The 18,874-nt window shown below is 30.8% G+C and overlaps 1 protein-coding gene and 1 long non-coding RNA gene across 3 annotated transcripts; one reads left to right on the top strand and one right to left on the bottom strand.

Moving 5' to 3' along the window:
* The first annotated feature begins 1,762 nt into the window (after positions 1-1,762).
* On the top strand, positions 1,763-18,371 carry LOC112726983 (putative UPF0481 protein At3g02645). 2 transcript variants are annotated; one of them, XM_072208897.1, is made up of 2 exons: positions 1,763-1,922; positions 16,352-18,371. In XM_072208897.1, the coding sequence occupies exon 2, from the start codon at positions 16,390-16,392 to the stop codon at positions 18,025-18,027; it is 1,638 nt and encodes a 545-aa protein (XP_072064998.1). In that variant the 5' UTR covers positions 1,763-1,922; positions 16,352-16,389; the 3' UTR covers positions 18,028-18,371. The 2 variants fall into 2 exon arrangements, with proteins under 2 accessions (XP_072064998.1, XP_025632348.1); XM_025776563.3 differs by having other exon boundaries at positions 1,769-1,922; positions 16,312-18,371.
* LOC112726984 (uncharacterized) lies at positions 6,496-9,409 on the bottom strand. The gene is made up of 4 exons (XR_003165517.3): positions 9,250-9,409; positions 9,097-9,151; positions 8,868-9,025; positions 6,496-6,628 (listed from the first exon to the last, which is right to left on the bottom strand). It is a non-coding gene; the product is annotated as an uncharacterized lncRNA (long non-coding RNA).
* Positions 18,372-18,874: the final 503 nt, after the last annotated feature.

Genomic DNA, 18,874 nt, shown 5'->3' on the forward strand with positions numbered 1-18,874 from the left:
CATGCTGATTGCTTGTTAAAAATAAAATAAATTCAGCTAATATTAAATTAGTATTATCTTTGTCAATTATTCTTTTTAAATTGTTCAAATAAATTTAATTAAAAACAATGTCTTAACTGTTATTTTTAAAAAAATATTCTTAATTTATATCTAAAATTATTTTATTTTACATTTAGTATAAACGATGTATGTTCTGTAATAATTTTTATTTAATACTATACTAGAAAAAAACTTCAACACAAGTAATCCTTTAATTTCCAAAAGTTTCGTTTTTACTATTCCGTAACAAAAATAATAGTCGTCTCTAACTACACTGTAATAATTACAAAATTTATTTTCTCTTTCTTACATTATTATTACATCACTCAAGTCATATGTTGTATAGTGTATGAACAAAAAAGCATATCTTTAAATCTGTATAATTTTTTGTTCTGTATACTATAATTCACACTTTTACTTAAAAAATTATCAAAAATACTAAAATTTAAAAGACTATTCTCATTTAATGACATCTAACCATAAACTATGTGAAAATTCATATAGAGCGAGTTAACTTGTTCTAAGCAAGGACATTGGTAGTTGAATATAACATTCTACAAATAAATAAGTGGTAGTTGAATACTTGAATATAAAATTGTACAAATAAATGAGAAATGTTAGAACAAATATATTTTATTAATATTAGTTAATATTTAAAATTAATATCTTATTTTTATATTATTAAAATTTAAAATTTAAAATTTAATCTTTAAAGTTTAATATTGACTAAGTGTTGATAATTTTATTAATCATGTAGTATTATTCTAAATAAATTATTAAAGATTCAGATTGGATTATGCTAGTCAAATTATTATAATACTGTAACTTGAATGTTTGTCAATTTTAAAACCAAAAAAGAGAGAATTTTTTTATCGATAATATTCATAAAAATATTTTTATTTAATAATTATATTTAAATACAAAAATATAAAAATATTCATTTATTTATTTATTATGTTAAAATATTTTTTGAAAAAGATAAAAATGATCACTTTTAAAAACGATATTTTTGTATTTTTATTTTTACTTAAAAATTACAAAAAATATTAAAATTTTTTTATTAGAAATTATTCCAATTTGGTGGCATCTAATCTAAGTCTAAGCATGAACAACGTGTAAATTTATATGGAGCGAGTGGACTTGTTTGTTTTATTTGATTGACTAGAGAGTCAACTTGTTTTAAGCAAGAACAGCACTTTTTTTTATTTAAATAAAATTAATTATTTATTTATTTAAATAAATCAGTTTATAAAATTTAATTTTTTAAATATTTAGTTATAATTTTGCTGACACAAAAAATGAAAATAAAAATTGTCATATTTATATTGTCATTATCAGCGAAAACGAAAAAAAAAAAAAAATATGGGAGTAATTGACAATAATTTTTTTTCTTCTCTCTTTTTTGCTCTTTTTGTTGGTATTGACAACCTAAACTTAGGAGGAAAAAATTGTTTTATTTTCGCTTGCACCAACAACAAAAATGCAGAAATAATTCAGCGCAAATATCGTAATCTTTATTTTCGTTTTTTGTACTAGTAAAATTGTACCTAAATATTTAAAAAAGTAAAATTCTATAAATTCATTTATTTGAGTAAATAATTAATTTATTTTATTTAAAAAAAATTTAAAACCGCAAGGACAGCGGTAGTTGAATATCACATCGTAAAAATAAATGATAAATGTTCAGAGGTTAGTAATGAATAGGGGAATGCGAAATGAGAATAAATTTGAAGGTTTCGTTAGAAGCAGATGTATACAAACTTCATTCACTATTCTCCTAATACTGCTAATCAGAATCCCTTTAGTTTCTTGTTTCTTTGTTTTTGGGCAGGTTGGTTTGCATCACGAAGCTAAGGACTTCACTCTCCCTCCTGGTAATTAAGGTCAGCTTGCTACCCATTCATCAACTTCAGCTAATCCTTATATGCTTCTTTAATTACATACTTTTAGGATTAAGGTTGGTGAATTATATTAAAACTTAGAAATATATATTTGATTAATGTTGGTTAATTGCTAAAAGACCATATATATAAATACGTCTTATGAATTAAGATTGCGTTTAGAAGAGAGACTTGAGACTTACCGAGACTAAATTAAGTTTTTATATTATTTTTAATGTAAAATATATTGAAATGAGTTATGTTTCAATATTATTTTTTGTTTAAGATAAATATAAAGATTATTAAATGATAAATTTGAAATTAAAAAATTAAATGAGAGTAATTTTTTAAAAAAATATTATTAAAATTTTAGTTTTTATCACTAGAAATTTCAGTTCTTTATATCTCTATATTTTGAAGGTATTATCTAATCTCAGTAGGTGCGAAAACCAAATTCAGACTGTTTTAATACTCTCTTGTGCTAAGTACAACATATAATAACACCCGAAATTAATTAAGTTGGGTTTATTTAGTGGTTAGTTCATTAATTCATGAGGAGTGATAGGGGGTTAGCAACTTTTGTGATTTGTAGCCATCAAGTAGCCATCAATGATGTTTTTAATGGTGTGAAATTTTATCAAATGGTGTGGAATTACTCATTTTTCGTTTGCTAGTTACATGCTGGCCAAAATTTATTTAAGTTGCTGTTGGCACCCTAAACTTTTTCTTAATCCATTTAAGTAAGTGTCGAAAGTTCGAATTTCGCCTTGTGCATGCAGCAATTCATTGATAAACCTTTAAACCTTTAAATAGAACTCCAATTTGCAACTGCTTAATTCTTAGCATGTCAGGCTAAAAAATATCATGGATAATAATAAAAAAAAAACACCCAAAATTAAAATATTTCTATGCAAGCATATATTGTCCTATACAAACTCATATTTAAGATGTGTACATAAAATGTTGAAACTAACTCGTATTATTAGCTGCCATTCTCACCAATAAAGTAGTAGAGTAGTAGGAAGATTAATTAAAGTGAAAGATGTGCACATTATTAATTTTCTTTTGTATAACGAAATATTGCATGAAAAAAGTTTTAAATTTAAATTTAATTTATAATCTGAAGTCAATAATAATTATGATATTAAGGTACTTTGGTAGGTTGTTGTGATGCTAATATTTGTGTGTTGGTATGAAATAAAGAGTACTTTCATATTTTTAAATTAACAAAAAGGTTATCTTGTTTTTTTCCTTTTTAAAAATAAAAAGTCAAATTTTTAATACAACTAAACAAACTGAACACTAAAGGGAATTTCTTTTTAAAACTTATCCTAAATTTGGTCTTTTTAAAATTAACTACAGGAGTAGTTTGGTTTTACTAAATCAAATTCATACTTCTAAATTATAATACAATTAAACAACTTTAATACAAAAATGTTTTAGTTTCTAATACAATCAAATTTAGTGTTTGTAAAATAAAATTTATATTTCAAACTATAATACAATTAATCAAACAACCTAAATTTTAAAATGGTAATTCAATCTTTTAAAAATTCACTATAAGCTAAGGTTATTTTATTTTAGTCTTTCTAAAATCAAATTCAAGATTTTAATACAATTAAACAACTTTAACCTAAAAAGGGTCTTTTAGTCTTTTTAAAATTTGATTCTAATTTCTATTTTCTAATACAATCAAATAACCTTTATTAGTCATATATATAAGGATATTTTAGTTTTACAAATTAACCTTAAAGTGTGTGATGCCTTGATATTTTGTACTACCATCATAACAGTGTACACCATCAAAATGATCAAATATATTTTTGTTTCACACTAAAATTATCCATATGTAAAAATTTTAGCAGCAACTATTACATGAGAATAAATTTTCTCAACTTTCTTTTTATCAAGTGATATTGTTAAGTGTACTTTTTATTCTATAATAATTTTTAAATACGTTTATTCTTGGTCTTATTTAAAAAAGTAGGATGAAAAATGAAAAAAACACATTTTACATTATTACTTAAGAGAAAAAATTGAAAAAGTTGTCATCCCAATTTGGTGCATTTACTAAAAGTTTCGTACTATCCCTTTGATAATGGAAAAACCAAAAACAATTTGCTAATTAACGTTGTAAAATTATTGGTTAAGAATTTTTATGTTTTAGAAATAGAAAAATTTAACCGTGTCAAAACTTTTGTTCAATATGAAAAATGAATTTTGTAGAATATTTTTTAGTTATTGAAAAAGTTTTTTTGAAATATTATTTAATGTTTATTTAAAATTTTGATTGAATATTAATAATGATGATATTTATGAAACGGTTCATCATTCTATTTAATCTTGCACGAAAACACTTGAAATTGTCAAAAGTTATATATCTTAGTTCTTAGGTAGTAATATTTTAAATAAGTAAAATTGCCCAATATAATTTTTTCTGTTTGATTGTTGTTTCCTCTTGGTATTTTCTTTTTTATAGTGTTGCTGCTTCTTGATGATATTTGTTTGTTTTTCCTGCACTTGAATCGGAAGAAGATTAATTGAACATGAAATGTGAAATTTTTATTGTCTTTTAATTTATTTTTTTTCCTTACCACTACCATTGATTAATACATTGTTTTCTATGGGTTTTATTAAATATTTTTGGAGTTTTCTATTCGTAATCTATTTATTAGTATTAAATCTTCATAATTTAATAGTAATACTTGTTTGATTTGTTTTAAGAGTAGATCTGTGTTGTCATTACTTTTTAAAACAAATGTCTTAGTCATAATAAAATTTTGGGATCCTTCTTGTACGGTGTAATAATTTAACTTAACTAGATATTATTTTTTTCAAGTGTAGCGTATACATATTTGTAATTTTTTTTCGAAATATCTGCATGAATTGAACAAAGGATAGATGTTAATCTATTTGTTTTATATTGTTGCAATTAAAGTTTACTACTATTATTTTCAATCAAAATAATAATATAAGAGTAATTTACCTTTTCATCTAATAAAATTATTTCGAGATATATTAAAACTCCTTCATCTACCAGTGTGAATGCCTTCCAAAAATGCACCACACAAACTTTGATGAAGTTTTTATAAATTATGCTTCCATATTAAAACTTGTAATTTATTAAGATGCAACCTAGTAGTATTAATTAATATTTTATGAGAATAGTATCTTTGTAAAATTGAAATTCAGTTTTTTAATCAGTTTTAATTTTGTTTTCAAGTATATTTAAAACCAACGTTTTAATTCATAATGACAATATTAACTATTAGTTTTATAACATCAATAAGAAATAACAAATTCATATTCATTTTACCTACGCTGAAGCCTGAAGGAGTTTAGGGTGTCCAGTGACGGACTTAAAAAATTTTAGAAAAAAGGACAAAAATATATGTATTAAAATAAATTTTGTTGAATATTATTAATTATATGAAGATATAAAAATTAAAAAAATTAATGAACACTTTTTTAAAAATACTATTCATTATATATAATTTATAAAAAATATTTTTTTTATTTTTAAAACTTAAACTTAAAATATATTAATTAAATTATAGATAACTTGTTATTCTTACTAATTTTTTTATATACATTTAATAATAAAAGACTGAATCAATTGATACATTAGCGCATAATAATACATTAGTATTTATAATTTGAAACTAAAATTATATATAAATACTAAAAAAATTAAATCTGTATATAAAAAATATGTTTATATAAAATAATAAAAACTTATTTTATAATTTTTTTTCTTTTTAAAATAATTAAATTTGTTATATATTTTTAATTTAATTTTGATATAATGTTAGATGAAAGATATTATGCATTTGTTTAATTATGTATTGTAATTAAAATATTTTTATTATTATTTTTAAAAATAAAAAATATATCCTAAATTAATAAATTACTCAATTCATTTTAAAATTTTATATGCAACATAAGTACATATAATAGAACAAAAGATAAAAAAACAAGTAATAAGGATGAATAAATTGAGAATAAAATAAAATATATAAAGTCATAAAGAAAATAAAATATTAGATTAATACCTAAATTATAATTGTTTGAATTAAAATTTGTAATTGAAGATATCAAAAAGAGAAACAATAAAATTGGAAAATACATAGAGTCATAGAGAGCTATATAAAAAAAATGGAGAATTTGAAATTGTAACATCCTACCATACTTAATCTTATGCTTAAGTCATAAAACTGAGATAGTAAGGTATTACGACCTCTAAAAATAAATAAATAAATAAATAAATAATAATAATAATAATAATAATAATAATAATAATAATAGAGAAAGAGATACTTAACTAGGAGCCTTGAAAAATGGGTAAAACAAAATCGCAAAATTCAAAAGCGCAACCCTCAGAAAACGTGGTTACTTGCGTGAGAAGAAAATTAAAGTTCAATAACATATATGTACAGATGATACGAGTAGAGGACCAAGAACACATCATAACTAGCTCCTGACTCAGCCTGTGAAGTCAAGGCTGGCTGGAGAACATATACGTACATATATATACATAATAATAACCCAAAAGAATATGTTCAAAATCCTAGTTCTCCATAAAACCTCTATATATATATATATATATATATATATATATATATACATCAAAATAACAAAAGGAGACCCTAAAGTAAACCACTTCGCTACAAAACCTTCAGACGCTTACTAAGGAGCCGCTCGACCTGCATCTGAAAACAACAACACAGTATGGGGTGAGAACCAGAGGTTCTCAGTATGGTAAAGGTGCCACACATGTAATACATAAGGTCTTGGGAATGTCAAAGGCAATCCTAGAACTCCAACATACAGTTATAAAACTTAATTTCTAAGCAGAAGCCATAAAAAGGGTAGGTAATCTAAAACACTCCTAGACTTACTCACTTTTAAACCTAACACCAACGCCAACCCATTTTACCCTTCCTCCACTCCTCCGTCATTCATAAATCATGGAGAGACAAGCAACCAGATAAATTCACACACAAGAAGAAGCAGGTAGAGCAAGTAGCAAGTATAGCAGGTAGCAGGATATATATTCAGTTAGGCAATCTCAGATAATATATAGCAATCAAAACAAACAAATGCGCATGATGCATGCCTGTCCTATGCCTGTTGATATCAACTGTCGGTTACGTAGTCATCCCGACATGTTCTCAAGCTCAAAATACACCATGGGGAGGACCCCCTAGCTGACATAGGAAAAATAACGCCCAAGCTCAATAATATCCATGGGACGAATCCCAAGCTGACATGGGGAGAAGAGACAGCACTCTAAGCTGACATGGGGAAAACAATACCCCAAGCTCAATAACAACCACGGAAAAAATTCCGACTGACATAGGGACAACGCCTCAAGCTCAAGTTATTCAGTCATTTCTCATAATTATCAGTTTCATTCTCGAAACCAATTCATATCTCATCTCATCATTCTCAACTTTACTTAACTCATTGCTCATACATTTTATTATTCTTGATTGATGAACATTATCAATTCTCAACTTTTATTTCCTTCCTTGTTCCTCATTCTTCTTTCTTCTCTTTATCTCTCAATATCATTGTCTTTAACTTTAACCCTTCCTATGGGCAACTTACATTTCTTTTTATTTTCTAAGCTTGTTTAATCTAAAACCTTCTTGTGTTGTAAATACTTATGCACGACCTATTTTTCTTGGTAAGGTAACTCTAGAGACCCTAATCTTCAATTTAAGTTAGATTTTGCTAAACTTGGATTAGAATTGAATTTTTTACAAGATTTAGAATTCTGCTACTGCATTTACAAAATTTCAGAAAAACAGACAGCAATAGTATTTTTATAAATTCCACAATAATTCTATTTCTAATCCGTTGCCTCTAAATTTTGTTGAGATTACAGTCAACATTCCCAAGTTTAAAAACTCACAAGTTTCAGGTTCATAGCATTTCGTTTGGTTAATTAAATATCAATTGGAATTGCTGCCCTATTTCTAGTAATTAGTTCTAAATTTTCTGCGAACAGCCCAGCTTCCAAGAGATATAACTAACTCTACAAAGTAGATATGGACATGAAATTGGTAATCAATTAAAGTAGACTCACAGATATTCAAAATCCCTTTGGAAGAAACTCAAAATTTTATTTAAATCAAAAGTTATAGCATCTAGAAGTTGGTCTGCATGACCAGAAAATCAAAAAATTCTGCAGCAACCACTAAACTTGAAAAATTCATATCTTCTAAACCACTTGGCCAAATTCCATGAAATTTTTATGGGGTAAACTTGACTTATAGAAATTTGTTAAGAAAATGGTTTGGTTCGAAAATCATACCCAGATTATTCCCAGTTTTCGTTTTAAGTTACTGTCCAAACAATTTAGAAATTTTTGCAGCAAGACTTCTCAATTTCACTAACCAAATTTAGTCCTCTAGGTTTTCAACTTATACTAATCCACCATTCCTTTTATTCATCACCTTATCTACTTAAATTATATCATAACCCTACCCCGAAATCTCAGTTCCATGTACTTATCAAAAATCACCATGATTTATATCATACAAGCTCACTTTAAAGCATTAAAATTCTGCACTTCTTTTAACAATAATAAACTAACCATCAACAGAATTTCAGCAACAACAACAATCTTATTAACTCATCACCACAACATTAATCAAAATAACCATACCAACAATTCCACATAAACACCACGCAATCTCAACCATATCATTAAATTGCCATAATCATCGATCCTTCATCCATCATCATTATACTAACATACATATATATATTTGCATTCAACCCACATTATCAATTACTCAACACATGCCCACATCAACTTGTCCATTCATACCATAAAGACTAATAATTTAACACAATTAATTATTTCAACTTATCCTATAGTGCTCTAGCCCAAGTTTTCACAAAACCTTACATATTAAACACACGAAACCTAAACCATACCTTAGCCGATTACTATATTTAGTCCAAGGCAGCCCCCCAAGTCACCACACAGCCCCTCAAGCTTAGAGAAACCAGCCACAAGTTTAGCTTCAATCACCACCAAGCTTCCAAATGCCCACAATTCAACTCCAATGCATATATATCTACTTAATTCATACCTAAGACACATGTACACTTCAGATTTCACATAATAAATTCAAGATTTGGCTAGGGTTTAGGTCATTCTTACCTTGTATGTGCCTCAATCAACCCAAAGCCCGCTCATTCCTCAACTCAATTTGATCCTATAATCATCAATTTAACCAAAATCTTAACATTCAAAAATCTTACTATTCCCGAATTGAAGAAGAGAGAATAGGAACTAGGATTTTGCTTTTCTCACCTTGAAAGGTACTGAGATTTGTAAAGCTCAACGCCGCGGACCCGTTATCGCAAACGGTGCGGCGATCAGAGTTCCGGATCAAAAGTTATCAAAGATTGAAGTTTAGGTGAGGGTTTGCTTCTTCTCCTCTTCCATGGCTGCCCAGCAACGTGTTTAGCATGCAAGAAGGTAGAAAGAAGATCTGAACTCACTTAATTAAGTGAGTTGGTGGGCCCACGGGCTCGATTTGGGTCCGGTTCAACCGGTTTGGCCCGTTTGGTCCAATCTTGGGCCGATTTCTTTTAAATTGGTGTCAAAATTCTCGTTTTAATTAGCTCTATCCTATTTTAATATTAGATTTACATTTCTAATTTTCCTTATTAAAATTTAATTTTTCTTTTAATTATTTGCTAAATTTGCGGGGTTTACATCCTACCCACTTAATTAGGAATTTTGTCCCCAAAATTCAAGTGTAGTAACCTCACATAGGCGCATTGATCGTTTCTCTTATCTGGTTCAAATCCTCAGGTGTGTTCTCCGATTCTAATTCTTATTCTGTATTTACATTATAAACAGAGCAATAGATCCATGTTTTAATTCTTTAGTCTCAATTTCACACCGACTCTCAAAGTAATATTTAATAATGTGTAACTAGTTTTTCGAGGATATTCAAAACCGTTTCCGCTCTCAAGCACCTAAACAGTAATGTTTTCTAAGGTATGGAAGAATATTAAGGGACCGACATTTCTTTATTGTTATGGTTAGGCGTTATACGTGATGCTAATTGAAGCTTGTAAAGATAATAAATCCAGAGGTAATTGAATTACTGGAACGGTGTTTATTGTAGAGTAAAGGGATGCCCTATATGGTGGGTACAACAAGTTCTAGAGATTAACAAGATATATAAGAAGGAGTTAAGGTGCACTCTCAGAGAATAATTGAGATTCACGCTAGTTGAGGAGAAGATATAGCGCACCAAATTAAATAAATCTTAGCTGATGTCAACGGATTACCTGTTTTACGAAAGAGGGCAGTTCCATTCGCGGAAAGTTCCTAAGATTCACGAATTTACATTATTATGACAAGACAAAGTTGGATTCATTTGGAAGGAGCAAGATTCGTGCAAGTCAGGGATAGGATTAGGAGTTGATCCATTTATTATTATTTAAGAAGAAGTTCGGGGTAGAATTCTATTGTAAGCTACAAAAGAAGGTCAGGTCGACTTGGAAGGATTCATTAACGCGCTCTCCGGTCCAATTGGTATTTCATACCGGAAACACTTGATTGAACGGATCTCGTCCTCTATTTTATAATCCCTCAAGCTTTTGAGTTCCTTCGATTTCAATAGTATCATCATACCATTCTCAACACTCTCGATCCCTAACCTATGACTCAAGTTGTATGTTTACTCTCCCAATCCTCTTTTACTACATAACTCTAGTTATTATTCTTCAAGAACCTAGTCACTCCCTCAAAGTCAACCAAATGTCGTTTTGTTTCAGTAACTAAAAGTCATCTTTCGATCAATCTCTTGGAAGTCACAATTCTCACAGTTGGGTGGAGGATTATAATAAGTGTTACAGATCATCATCATGTAAAGCAGTCCAAATTTTAATTACCAGTTCATCATTACCTCTAATCGAAGCATCTGTGCCCTCAGCACCATCCACCCTCATAGTGTACGCTCGTCTTGCTTGCGGAGCTCTCCTAGTATCCTAACTCTTCTTTTTTGGGCAATTCCAGGACATATGTCCAGCTCCTCCACAGTAATAACAGACATCCCAACCGGCCCTACATGGAGTGTTCGGGTGGTACCTTCCACACCTCCTGCAAGTCAAGTCATCCTGCGAAAACTTAGCCTATTTTCTGCGTCCTTTTCCCTGGTTATTGTTATGATTGAACTTCCGGAAGCTACTCTGGCCTTGATGTTGCTGTGGAGTATTGCCGCCTCGCTTGAAATCTTGACCTCTAGGCGCTAAATTTCTTCCGTGATCTTCCCTAACAGAGCTTCGGTGATCACTCTTGTCTAATGCCACCTTTCTCAGACATTCTTCAGCAACTCTGGTTTTGTTTACCAGTTCAGAGAAGGTTCGGATCTCCATCGGTGCAACGAAGCTCAGAATATTGCTCCTAAGGCCTCCCTCATACTTGATACACTTCCACTCAGCAAAGTCCTCAGGACCTCCCTGACAAATCCGTGAGAAACGGTACAGTTCCTCAAACCTGCTAGTGTACTCAGTGATGGTCATCTAATCTGGCCTTGTTTCAGCTGAAGCAGTTCAAGTTCCTTAACATTTCTGGCTGAACTGGGAAAGTATTTCTTATAGAATTCTTCTCGGAACAACTCCCAAGAGATTACAACCCCATCAGGCTGCAGAATGTGCCTCATGCCCTGCCACCAATGCTGAGCTTAACCTTGCAGCTGGTAGGTCCCAAACTCAACTCACTGTTCTTTAGGAACCTGCTGAGCCTGTAATGCTCGCTCAATAGCTTGTATCCAACTATCCGCATCAGTAGGGTTCGAGGTTCCTCTGAAGGTCGGAGGATGAACCTTCAGGAAGGAGGAAAGCGTCATAGGACCATCATCGCCGTTGTTGCCATTGTTACCATTATTTATTTGGTTTCCCAGGGCTTCGGCTGTTGCTTGCATCGCCGCGGCCATATTCCGTAGAGCAGCCATGAAGTCTACAGGATTAGGAATATTCCTTGTCGCTTCAGGCATAGCATTGCCTAGTCTGCCTCTACCTCGCCCCCGTCTGCGTCTGCGAGTCGACTTCTAGTCCCTATACACATCAAACAAGTGATATCAAGTTGATCAGTCTCAATATCGCAAGTCTAGTGCTTTAAGTTCCAAATGCATGCTTATGAACGTTTATGCCACATATATCAGCTAGATATCCTAATAGCACATAGACACATACACAGAGAATGCACAAAGGCATATTCAATCCGTCCTCAGGCTCTATAGGAACGAACTGCTCTGATACCATAATGTAACACCTTACCATACTTAATCTTATGCTTAAGTCATAAGACTGAGATAGTAAGGTATTACGACCTCTAAAAATGAATAATAAAAGAGATACTTAACTATGAGCCTTGAAAAATGGGTAAAATAAAATCGCAAAATTCAAAAGCGCAACCCTCAGAAAACGTGGTTACTTGCGTGAGAAGAAAACTAAAGTTCAATAACATATATGTACAGATGATACGAGTAGAGGGCCAAGAACACAGCATAACTAGCTCCTGACTAAGCCTGCGAAGCCAAGGCTGGCCGGAGAACATATACGTACATATATATACATAATAATAACCCAAAAGAACATGTTCAAAACCCTAGTTCTCCATAAAACCTCTAAGAGGTACATAAACAAAGTATTCTTACATACAAGAGGAGAAACTATACATATATATACATCAAAATAACAAAAGGAGACCCCAAAGTAAAATCAAAGTCATATAAAATAGTTCTTTAATCAATTTGACCAAAACAAAACTTCCAATTTCTCATAAAATTTTGGTAGTATCTCCTCTAAAACTCAGACTTTTGCCACCCTTCAAGGGTCCAACTAAACCATTTCTCAATCCTTTCCAACCGGTTCAAAACTCAACAATTTCCAAATCTCAAATCATTTTCCAAAATCCAACCAATTCTAATATCAAATCTTAATTCATTTCCAAAATCAAATCATTTTCCAAATCTCAAATTATTCCTCAATAAAACATACGAATCAGATTTCTAAATCAATCTTTCATTCACTTCCACAACACCAACTCAATAATCAGAAACAGCCACAATCCAATCATCATAATAACAACCTTAAACCAAGTACAAAACCCAACTAAACATCTTCAATCAATCAATAAACCAATCAAGCAAGCAATTGCATTTATTCAAGACAACTCAGGTCAATCGATAAGACTTACGAAATCATAAAAATATATTTTTTGCATTAATATCAACTTGTAACAATTCTTGAAAGTAAAATAAGTTTAAGAAAAAGCCCCTATCTCAATCACGACTTAACTACGCGACAAACTCTGTTTTCTCTCGGCCTGCAACAGCGGCAGCCACAACCATAGTTCCAGACCACTTTCGCAACAACAGCAACAACTTAAATCGCAATATGCAATAATCGAAACTTGACCCTATGTTACCAACATATCAGAATCTCTAACGGGTTATAACAGAACACTGATTCAAGGGGTTTCGGAAACAAAAATGCTTACCAAGAAGACAGGGGTTCCAGCGGCGATTTTCGGCAACGGGGGCGGCGACGACAACAGTCAGACATGGCAGCGAATCGTCGGTGATGGCAGTGAACGGCTCCTCCCTCCTCTGCTACATCGTGTCTCTCTCCATCTCCTCAGATTCACTCTCTCTCTCTCTCTCTCTCTCTCTCTCTCTCTCTCTCTCTCTCTCTCTCTCTCTCTCTCTCTCTCTCTCTCTCTCTCCTCCCTCTGGCGACGATGACTGTTCTGCTCTCCTCCATGGCGGCGACGGCACATGCAGTTCGGCAGTGGTGTCGCGACGACCTCCACCACGGCAGCAGCTCCCTTCTCCTTGTGTGGCTTCAACAATGGCGACCATGGAGACATGGCTGAACGGCAGCGGGCATGGAGCTCCTCGAACGGCGACAACGCGTTTGACGGCGTCGAGCTCCCAGCGCCAGCGCGGTCTCCCTCCTCGTCGGCGCCATCTCCCCTTCTCCCCTCTCCTTCCTTCTTCCTCGCTGCTCCCTCTCTCTTTTCTTTCTCTTTCTGTCGTGTGGGTGTGTTAGGGTGAAAGGGGGTGGCGGCTAGGGTTATGTTGGGGTGTTAGGGTTAGGGTTTTTGGGTGGCATAAGAATGATTTTGTAATTTCTAATAAAAATAGGGTAATGTAATTAAAAACCAATTTTAATCGAACAATAAATTTATATAAAAATATTATTTATTCATCAACTTGTAAGTTTTTTTAAATAGTATTCTAATTCAAGAATTAAAAATTAAATTAATTTTCTTTTATTCATAAAATAAGGTTAAAAATCTAAATACTCAAATTAAAGCATATAAAATTCTCTTTATCTTTCAATTTTTAAAACTTTAGATCATAAATAATAAATTATTCAAATAATATAAAAATCTCTGAAAATAAAAAAATAATCTTTAATTAAATATAATAAATAGTAAATAACTTGTTATGTAACTTTCAAAAATTCGAAGTCTTACATGTAATTTGAGGAAAATTGGTCACAACAAATAGAAAGGAATACATATGAAAAGTGAGAAACCATGGATAAGAAAATATATACACATCAAACCCAAAACTTTTTGCCCCTCCATTCCTATGAAGATGAGCTGGGATTTGAACCTGGGTGCAGCTTGCAAGAAGCATATAGATATGCCATCTGTGCTAGGCTTCCTCTGCTGCCTCAACTCTTAATATGCCTGTAAATATTTGCTTTTAAGCATTCCAAAAAGAGAATTAGGTTCTGTTGCTAACATCCAGCATTGTTTACCCAATAGAACTAGGTTGTATTGTTTACCCAATAGAACTAGGTTCTGTATTTGAAAGTCTTTAAACTCCAGGGCTCCTTTTTTTTGGTCTTGGCATCGTATTTCACCGAACCCAGTCAATTCTCTTTTGCTCTTTCTTTTTTTTCCACCAAAATTGAAAAAAAATTTCATAAATTTCTTGAATTAGAACACCAAAAAATTTTAAACAAAAAAGAGTGTAGGTGGAACAACTTCACCATTCACTTTAATAAGTATGCCTACCTCTAACCCGGAGGAGTTTATATTTTAGCCTTCAACCCTTTTTCGAATATTATTCTTGATAGCATCAAAGATAGCTTTTTTTCGATTTTCGAATAATAGATGGCAGACCCAAATACTTATCGTGAGTCCTAAATACGTTGAATATTCAGTTTTTCAGCCAAAAAAATGTTAGTATCTTGAGAAGTATTGTTGCTTAAAAAGTTAAAAATATAGCCAATTTGCTGCGATCAATTATCATGTTAGAAAAATATATAAAGTAAAATATATAAATATATTAATACGTAGTAATTGATATCTTGGGTATTTTATATTTTATAGAGAAAAATAAGAATTTGAATTTTGAAGGGTGTTCTATTTCTTATTCCTTTCTTTTTTTAGTATTTTTCATGATATAAAATTAAACATGAGATTTGTCATTTTAATATTTGGTATCAATTTAATTTAAATTTTATATTTTTTTTGTTATTTATCAAGATAATTATACAAGTAATAATTTTTTTTTTAATTTTACATCAAAGTGATACTGTATCTCTAAAATAAATTAAATTTTATTTTATCTATTAATAATAATGCTAATTTTAATTTAAATTAGTTCACTTTTTGTAAGTATCAAAAGTGATATTTCAAAAGCACTCCATTAAAATTGCTTTTGGACAAACTTATTTCATAATCATTATGAAGAAATAGTCAGAAGACTAAAATAATAAATTTAATTATCTTTTTATCTCATTAATATATATTTCTCTTTTCTGGTAATTAATTCTTTATTATTTTATCCACATATTTAGTTTCATACCAATGCTTCACCACTATTTTTATACTCTCAATTTAAAGAGTAAATTATCAAAATGATACTCAAAAAATTTTACATAGAAAAATAAGGTTAAAAAATTTAGATATAGAAGTGAGATGAGTAATATACTTTAACATTGAATTTTTGGTATTTTTTAAAATTGTGAAAAGTATACAAATTAGAAAAAACTTGGAGTACACAAATCAAAAAATTTTGGGGTACACAAATTGTACCTAAATTTTTTTAATTTTTTAAACATAAATCGAAGGATCCGATTTTTATACCAAAAAATCGGACAGGCCGATTTCTATACCTCTTAAAAATCGGACGGTCCAACTTTTGCTACCAGTTGCGTAAAGTATCCATACATTCCATAACTGCCGTCCTATACTATTCTTTCTTTCATATCTAAATTAAAAAATGGAGAAATAATCCTAAAAGGCACAAGATAAAATAACCCTTAAAAGATTATTAAAAGTTTTAACCTTAATTTTAAATTTTAATGACTAAATTGGCCTTTGCCTCTTCAGGAATCAATATTATTGATAAATTTTGATTTGTCGCACTCAGAAGAAGCTAAACAAGCAAAAGCTAATAACCACTGGATAATGGATGCAAAATTGGATGTGGAGAAGGCCCCTGAAGAATTAAATACCATCAAAATTGCCGCTAATGAGAATGTGGATGGCCGAGATGTGGAGAATGGCATCGTGATTGCCTCGGCGAAATCAGATGCCAATATTTCCTCTGATGAGAAGAAATGGCAGGCAACATATGGAAGAGATATTCATGCTACTAAACTGTTGCTTGGGGTTGAGCTGCCAATATTGGAAGAAAATATTCAACTTCCAAGTAATAGGTCCAAGATCCAAAACGTTCCCGCCTTGTTGCTTCAAAATTCCAACTTTAAAAGGTACTGTTCACCCAAAATGATCTCATTTGGTCCCATCCATCATCGTGATCAGAATGGTAATCTCCAGCTGGGACAACAATTCAAATACCTTTGGGCGTTCCATTATATTGAGCAATTCACCAGTGAACGAGGTGGACAAGACAATGAATATGCAAAAAGGTTTCTCTATGGAAAGGTAACACAAAACCTTCAGGAATTGAGAAATCTGTTCTGTAAGGACGTGACTATAGGATACAAGGATGAGGAACTAGCACAGATGCTGTTTGTGGATGGATGTGCTTTGCTCTATTTCATGGACAATTTTGATGATCAAAATCCAAAATCGTTGCTGCTAAAACTTGACCAGTTGTTGTATGTATGGAGAGATATTATCTTGTTGGAAAATCAACTTCCAATAATGTTGTTGAAGTTACTAATGGCTGATGGTGCTCATCAATTGAACAACTTACTGTTCAATTTTCTATTCATGGGCCAACCAAAGAAGAAAAAAGAGTTGACCACCATTCCCCAAAAACAAGATGGTAAAGAATCAACTCATACTCATCTACTCGACTATATTCGCTCATATTACTCTGAAGGTGAATACAAACATAACATAGGCTGCTGGTCGGGTCTTCTAGGTTTCCTATCAATACTCCATTATATGTTTGTTGCGTTAGTATTGCAAGATACAGATAAAGCAGAGCGTGTTTTATCAGATTCACCCATAACATTAAGAGAGTTAATTCTATCTCTCCGAGAAGCAGATTCCTGGCATAGATATAAGAACATAGGGGATCTTAAAAAAGCGGGTATTCGAGTGAAAGCAAGCGAAACTGAATGGAAATGGGGTAACATTTCTTTCATCTCCAACATGTTTAGCGGACAATTGATGCTTCCAGGGATTGTGATTGATGATGTCACACCTTATCTGTATCACAACTTGATTGCATATGAGATGTGTCCGGATTTCGATAACAACTTCGAATTTTGCTCTTACTTTTCTTTGATGGATTCCTTGGTTGATGATGCCGAGGATGTGAAAGAGCTCAGAGCAGCTGGTGTCCTCCAAAATTTACTTGGAAGTGATGAAGACGTGGCCAAACTCTTCAATGAACTAGGCCATGTATTGCCAAGCAAACTGTTCAACGCCGAAAGCTATGACAATAGATATGTTGCAGTCAAGCTTCGAATCGATGCGCATTACAGAAACAAATGGAAGACTTCGTTGGCTCAACTACGCAGCACCTACTTCAATACCCCATGGTCTCACATTGCCTTCTTTGCTGCTTTGTTAGTATTGGCTCTCACTTTAATCCAAACATGGTATGCTATGCCTATAAATTCTAAGTAGTAAGGTCAGATATAAAGCGAACTCACCAGAATAAGTAAGGTTTAATCTTTATATGTAGGTAGCAGGTGGTTTCATCTCTTATGATACGAGCTTTCTGGAACAAACTGAAAGTTGTCATGTATCAATTGGTTTAATTACAAGAGCACATCTAAGAATAAAAGAAGGTTTTATAAATATCGTTAAATCATTTATTCAAGATGTGTACTAAGAATTGGCCAAATCAATGGTTAAGGATTACGAAAAACTAATTGCCTTAGTATTTTCAAGTTGTATTCACACATTAGTCAAGTTGAATCAAATATAAATGACTATATTTGTATTTATTTTAAAATTTATTTTATGTTTATTTTAGTTTATTTTGTTTTTATTGTTTTAGATTCAGTTATGATTTAGTTTATTTTATCTTAATAAATTTATGAGTTAAGGGTGTAAAATTAAGAGACATAAAAATTTTTTAAATCTTATAGTCACTTTTTTCTTATTTTGATGAATACATTTTTTTTTAATTTTTTGTAAAATTTAAGTGTGAATAAAAAATGTAAAACAATTTTTTTAACTGTTACATTAAAAAATCAAATTGAAGTAGAAAAATTTTTTTCTTTAATTTTTATCTTATCTTAAGTTTTGTTTTGTATTATTTGATATTAAATTTTAAATACTAAATTAATTTTTATTAGTTTATATTTATTTTTTTGTGTCCTAAAAAAAACCCATCCTTAAAACTTTATTGTTCGTTTGTTTTGTGTTCTCGAATATATATATATATATATATATAAAAGAACACAATAATCATGGTAAATCATATTTGTGTTCTTGTTTGTCTTGTCCTCTTTGTTGTTTTTATTTT

This window comes from Arachis hypogaea, chromosome 12 (assembly GCF_003086295.3).
Source record: "Arachis hypogaea cultivar Tifrunner chromosome 12, arahy.Tifrunner.gnm2.J5K5, whole genome shotgun sequence".
Classification (NCBI taxonomy): domain Eukaryota; kingdom Viridiplantae; phylum Streptophyta; class Magnoliopsida; order Fabales; family Fabaceae; genus Arachis; species Arachis hypogaea.

Bases quoted from the DNA above. Each gene is read 5' to 3' on its own strand.
- LOC112726983 (XM_072208897.1), top strand. From the start codon at position 16,390: ATGGATGCAAAATTGGATGTGGAGAAGGCCCCTGAAGAATTAAATACC.